The sequence below is a fragment of the Tupaia chinensis genome, unplaced genomic scaffold (assembly GCF_000334495.1).
Source record: "Tupaia chinensis unplaced genomic scaffold, TupChi_1.0 Scaffold145082_1, whole genome shotgun sequence".
Taxonomy (NCBI): domain Eukaryota; kingdom Metazoa; phylum Chordata; class Mammalia; order Scandentia; family Tupaiidae; genus Tupaia; species Tupaia belangeri.
In genome coordinates this window covers 1022748-1029064 of record NW_006204943.1, presented here as the reverse complement: position 1 = coordinate 1029064, position 6317 = coordinate 1022748, and the positions used below count along the sequence as shown (strand labels likewise).

At 40.7% G+C, this 6317-nt stretch overlaps 1 protein-coding gene across 1 annotated transcript in view; it reads left to right on the top strand.

Moving 5' to 3' along the window:
• Nucleotides 1-2098: 2098 nt before the first annotated feature.
• DNAH7 (dynein axonemal heavy chain 7) overlaps nucleotides 2099-6317 on the top strand; it is a 288975-nt gene continuing 284756 nt past the window's right edge. The window contains exons 1-2 of the mRNA XM_006167772.1: nucleotides 2099-2137; nucleotides 2712-2774. Coding sequence (XP_006167834.1) covers nucleotides 2099-2137; nucleotides 2712-2774 — 102 coding nt within the window. The remainder of the gene's footprint in view (nucleotides 2138-2711; nucleotides 2775-6317) is intronic.

The following is a 6317-nucleotide window of genomic DNA, read 5'->3' as shown; positions in this document are numbered from 1 at the left end:
CATGCAACATGCCCGGCATGAGTTTAAGCTACCAGGTCCGGGACTCGAACCCTAGTCAACTACATGGGAGTCCAGCAACATAGCCATTATACCAACTGCTGGTCCCTGTGATATATTTTTTGAATGTTTGCCAGAGGATAGATGTACTTGCCAGGGAGAAAAAGAGAGAGAGGGAGAGGGAGAAAGCCCCCCCCCCCCAGTGGGCCATGGTTACATCACAGTATCTTCTCCTCCATTTCTCTGTCCTGTCGGGATTTTTGCCAGGTATGCACATGTACCTGGTATATTTTTCAAGCTGCCAGAACCTGAATTTAAACTGTGCAGTTGGCCATGTGAAATCACCTCCCTTAAGTACTAGGCCATGGGGCTGGCCCATGTGGTCATTCTTAAGAACAGTAGGTGGAGGACATTGCCTTCCAGATTTCAAGACCTATTTTGAATCGTAGTAATTTAGGCTATGTGATACAATTTTTCTACTGATAGACAAATGGGATTAAATAAAGAGACAAAAAAACCCACACATTGCTTATATGCAAAATATGTAAATTAAGTATACACATATATACATACATGTGTTTATATAAAAATGATGGTGGGCATTGAGAAAAAGCATTACAACGAGCAAGAATGTCCCTCGCTCTTTCAGTATCCCTTTAGCACCCTTTGTAATATGCTGACTGTCAAAGGAGAAATGTTCTAGGCTCTTGTCAAAATCCCAAAGAAGGGCAAAAGGTGTAGAATTGGAGCTGAGAGGCAATAACCTGACAGCAAAAGCACAACCCGCTGTTCAGGGTGCCATTCTCCTCAGGGCTTCATCTTACATACATGAAACTCCCACCATGGAATCACTCACTGCGGAGGCAGTAGTACCCTTCACTTTTGTGTTATTGCTAACATGTGCAAATGTGTTGGGAGACAGAAGCAGGAGGACTGTGAGTTCGAGGTCAGCTTGAGCATTCTAGAGAGATCTCGTCACTAAGAGCCAAAACAACACAAAATAAAAAGTACAAGTGTTACCTACGTTAACTTGAGGGTGCATTAACCTGAATGCATTTTCATCTTAGGAAGTGAGCCATTCTGAGAAAATGAAGTAAGTTTTAGCCGTGGAGAAGGGAGGTGAGGCTGACTAAGCTTCGGACACTAATTAAATTCAGATAAGATGACAAGTTCTTTATTGAATTGTCTCGGCACCATCATCAATAATCAATTGCCCATGGTCTAGTGGTGGCATGGCAGTTGGAGTGCTAGACTTCCACGTGACTGACCTGGACCCAATGGCTTGAAAATCACACCAGGGTATGTGCATGCATACTCAGAATCTCCAAAGAAGAGTGGAAGAGAGGGGATTGCGGCATAGCCATCCTCCCTGGGGGTGATTTCTTGCTTTTGCACTCTCTATCTGTATGTCTCTGGCAAGCACCCATGCCCTATGACAAAACCCTAAAAAACAAGAAAAAAAAGCAATTATCCAAAAAACATATGGGTTTATTTCTGAACTCCTTTTCTATTCTTTGAATCTATATGTTTATCCTTATGTTAATATTACATGGTCTTTATTGCTATAGGCTTGTAGTAAGTTCTGAAATCTGGGAGTATAAATCTGACAGATTTATTCTTCATTTTCAAGACTGTTTGGCCTTTCTGGGTCCCCTGCATTACCATGTGAATTTTAAATTCTACTTGTTGGCCTTGCCACAGTGGTGTAGGCACTCCCATAACGGAGACCTGGGCTGAGATCCAGGTCAATCTGAACAGGCTGTGTGCCCATGTATGCCTGTGATCCTGGCTGGCTGGAAGGCTGGGGAAGATTGCAGTGGGCAAAATGCTATCACGTGTGCTTGATCCTTTGTCTCTCAAAAGAAAAACAAAATAAACTTTTAAAAAAATCTTGTTAAATTCTACAAAAAAAAAAAAGGCAGCTGAGAGTTTGATAGTGAGTGTGATGAATTGATGATAGCTTATTTTAGGAAAGTATTGCATCTTAATATCAGTCTTCTAATCCATGAACCTGGGTGGTTTTTTTTTTTCCATTTATTAAGGTCTTTTTTAGTTTCTTTTGATGATGTTTTATAGCTTTTATTGTGCAAGTTTTGCACTTATGTTTATTATTCCTGAGTATTTTATTCCTTTTGATGCTGTAAATTGAATTGTTGTTTAATTCTAATTTGGACCTGTTCATTGCTAGTACCTAGAATACAATTGATTTTTTTTAATTGATCTTGCACTTTACAACCTTGAATGAACTTATTCATTAGCTTTAATAAATTTTTCATGGATTATTTAAAATTTTCTTTTATTAATTTTTTTTTTTTTTTTTTTATTGTCAGAGGGTACATGTGCTCACAAGAAAAGACAAGAGAAAATACCCAAGTGGGGCAAGGTTACACTACAATCCTTTTCCTTCCAGTCCTTCCTCCCTGAGTACACATGTACACCCACCCAGTGTGTTTTTCAAGCTGCCGGGGCCAGGACTCAAACTGTAGTCAGCCATGTGGGATCTGGCTACCTTAACCCCTATGCAGTGGAACCCTTAGGATATATATATACATATATACTACCTATAGAGTAGTATAGGTACTACCTATAGAGTATGTTTTAGAATATTTTAGATAATTTATTTGTGGTCAATATTAAAATTTGATTGTTTCAATTAATTTTAGCATTAACAAAGTAAACAGTTTTGGTTTTGCCTTTTTGTTTTCCCCATCTAGGATAAATCATTCAACAAAGATAAATCCAAGACACCAGTAAGATTTCTACCACAGCTGTCTACGGTAATTTACCAATATATCATCATATTTTGTTGCTTTTATAATATTGTTTAACTAGGATTTTTTTTTTTTATTATTTTTTTTTTAGAGAGACTTCTTCGCTATAGGGTGCATGCGTTCACTCGAGAAACAGAGAGACAGAAAGTGATAAATCATCCCTCAGAGAGGATGGCCATGCTATAATCCCTTCTCCTCTGTTCTCCTCTTGGGGTTTTGGGCACCCACACACACGCACCCAATGTGAGTTTTAAACCACTGGGTCTGGAACTCAAACTGTAGCTAACTATGTGGGAGTCCAGTTATGTCATCTGCTGATACCAGTGTAACTAGTTTATAAGGTTGAAAACAAGTTATTGAATTTGTGATTTTAAACTTTGTGTTCCATTTGAATCTTTTCTGATAGAGAAATCTATAAAGTACATATCTAAGGAAAAATAACTATCTTGGGCCAACCAGTTGGTGTGGAGGTTAAGGTGGCTGGATTCCACACGGTGGACTATGCAGTTCGAGTCCCTAACCTAGCTGCTTGTAAAGCACACTGGGAATATGTGTGTGAGTGCCTAAAATCCTGAGAGTGAAAAAGAAGGGATTGGAGTGTAGTCATCCCCCCGGAGGGTGCCTTTTCTCTTTCTCTCTCTCTCCCTCACTGTCTCTTTCTGGCAAGTACACAAGCACTGTGGAAAATTAAAAAAAAAAACTCTCTCTCTCTCTCTCTTTTATTTTTTGTTTGTTTTGTTTTTGTTTTTAGAGGTTTTGCCGTAGGAGGGGATGGCCATGCTGGAATTCTTTCTCCTCCATTCTCCTCCCGGAATCTTGGGCAGGCACACACATGCCTGTTTGATATTCTCCTCCCAGAATCTTGGGCAGGCACACACACGCCTGTTTGATAATTCCAGTGCTGTTCAACAGTGTTGTGCTACAAGGGATTTCTTAGATCTTGGCATTCTTTCCTTTTATTATGACTATAAATTATCATCATCCTGTGGAAGAGAGAGTTAATGGACATTTTCGGTTGATACAGTGCTGAACAAGTTAGATTTTACTGTAATAAGATGTACCGTCTGGTAATTGTGTTGAGTTTAATGCCACTGAGCTAAGCTTTTGTGACTCTTTGAAGTTAAGTTTAAGTTGCAGTTCAATGCAAACATTCTTTGGAAACATTTTAAAAGTTCAGGATGAACTCTAATGGCATTTGCATTGCTTCATGCAGAAATGATTCCTATTAATTTGAAATTTAAAAGTATTTAGCTTATGCATCAGCAATGCTGTAGCGGTTATGTCACTGGACTCCCACATGACTGACTATGGTTTGATTCCCGGCCCCCCGGCAGGCACGTATATGTGTGTGCCCAAGATCCCGAGAGAAGAGTGGAGGAGAAGGGATTGCAGTGTGGCCATCCCCCCTGGGGGGGTGATTTCTTGCTTGTTCTCTCTCTCTCTCCTGCAAGCACACATGCCCTATAGCAGAAATCTCTCTGCAATAAAAGAAAAAAAGAAAAATTTGAATGAAAAATTTAAGTGAATGATTTTGAACTTATTTATTTATTTATTTTGAGAGGTTTTCGCTATAGGGCGTGTGCGCTCGCCAGCCAGACAGAGAGAGACATAGAGACAGAAAGCGAGAAATCACCCCCCAGAGGGGATGGTCATGCCGCAATCCCTTTTCCTCCATTCTCCTCTCGGGATCTTGGGCATGCACGCACACGCGCCCGGCGTGAGTTCTAAGCCACCGGGTCCAGGATACAAACCACGGTCGACTACGTGGGAGTCCGGCGACTTAGCCATTACGCTAACTGCTGGTTCCCAATGATTTTGAACTTTTCACCGTATATGTTGTGAATCCATTTGTACTGATCATGCCAAGATGACCATAAGTTCTATAAAATAGAATCCTAGTGTGTTTTTTAGTTTGCTATAGGGTGAATGCATTGGAGAGAGACTGAGAGAGACAGAAAGAGAGGGAGAGGGGAGAACCCCTCAGGAAGTATGGTCACACCACAATCCCCTCTCCTACATTCTCTTTTAGGGATTTAAGCCCAATGTGCTTTTCAAGCTGCAGGAACCAGGAGTCCAACTCTACTGTTGGCCATTTGGGATCCAGCCGACCCAGACACCATGCCACTGGCTGGTCCCCTACCATGTTGTTTTTAGTTCTGCAAGTATCTATCTTAAGTTTTCTAATTTATAAATCAAAGAATTGAAGCAAAGGACATTTTATTTTCTTGTCAGTTTTAAAATGTAAGAAATGCCTTAGTCTAGTTTTTTGGCATGTTAAATTTTAATTTACTTACTGAATAAATATTCAGAGGCTGAGGTGAATAATCCTTTCTAACTGGCAAAGCATATAGTCGTTTAAAATGCTTTTGTTGGTGGATGTAAAACTGTTTTCTGTTCTCATATTTTACTATGCATAGCAGTTTTTTCTTCTGTAACCTTTGAGCTTAAGAGAAGTCATATTTTCAAAGCATATATTTTAAATAATCTATTGATTTAAAATAAACACACACACACACACACACACACACACACACACACACAATTTTAGTTTGAATACTAAGGTTCACACTTGGATGAAAGTTTTCCAGGAGTAGACTTAGAGTGATTTTCATTACAGACCTTCATACATCTAGAGGTGATCCCTGCAACTGAAATCAAGAGTGATCAGCCCTGTGGCCTCCCAGCCTGTGACTTGGTGACTAATTGTCACCCATTCGCTATACCTTACCCATTGATAGCATTCCCATAGACTTTAAATATTTTATGAAGCAAGATGAGAGTGGAATCCTAGAAGGGCATATGGAAGAATGGGAAATTGGTAAGCTTTCATACCTTGTTTTCCTGTGAGACAAGAGCCTGGAAACAATAGACTGTGTCTGCTCGTTTATTTGGGAGGTGATCCCAGGAAGCAAGACGATGGGATTGGGGAGAGCAATCCCAAGGAGAAGCCAATACAAGCATGGGCTGTCACGTTGGTTGCCATGGTAGCAAACTGGGGTGATCCTGCTGTGACCTCCTGAGCTTATGAAATGCTTCCGGCAATTGTCCACCGGAGGAGGATCCAAAAATGGCATTTCTTGGCCATCTCTCTACCTGCATGGGTGAAGGATGGCTCCTGGGGATGTTAACTCCCCCACTCTTCTGGCTGCTTATGTGTGTGGACATAGCAGGCTAATTCTAGAGTTCCATGGTGTGGCATTGGTGGTCTCCCCACTCCCAGGAGAAAGCAAAAGACATTTTCTTGAGGTGAAATATGTCATTCCTACATGAATTAAAGCCATCACAGAACTGTTCACTGCAGCCACGTTTGGAGTCAGAAGTGAGGCCAGGAAGATGTGGAACGTGGAATATCATTAGCTAAAAAATATTTTGGCTCATGTGTGGCTACTCTTCTTAGCCAGAGCACCATTGTTTATCAAATATTCTGTGAGAGATACATTCTTCACTGCAGAAGAAAAAGAAGGAAACATGACGATCTCACCATGTTTCTCCACCCAAAGTGCATGAGCAAGCAGAATGGATGATGTGGAGACCTGAGAAGGCAGGGTT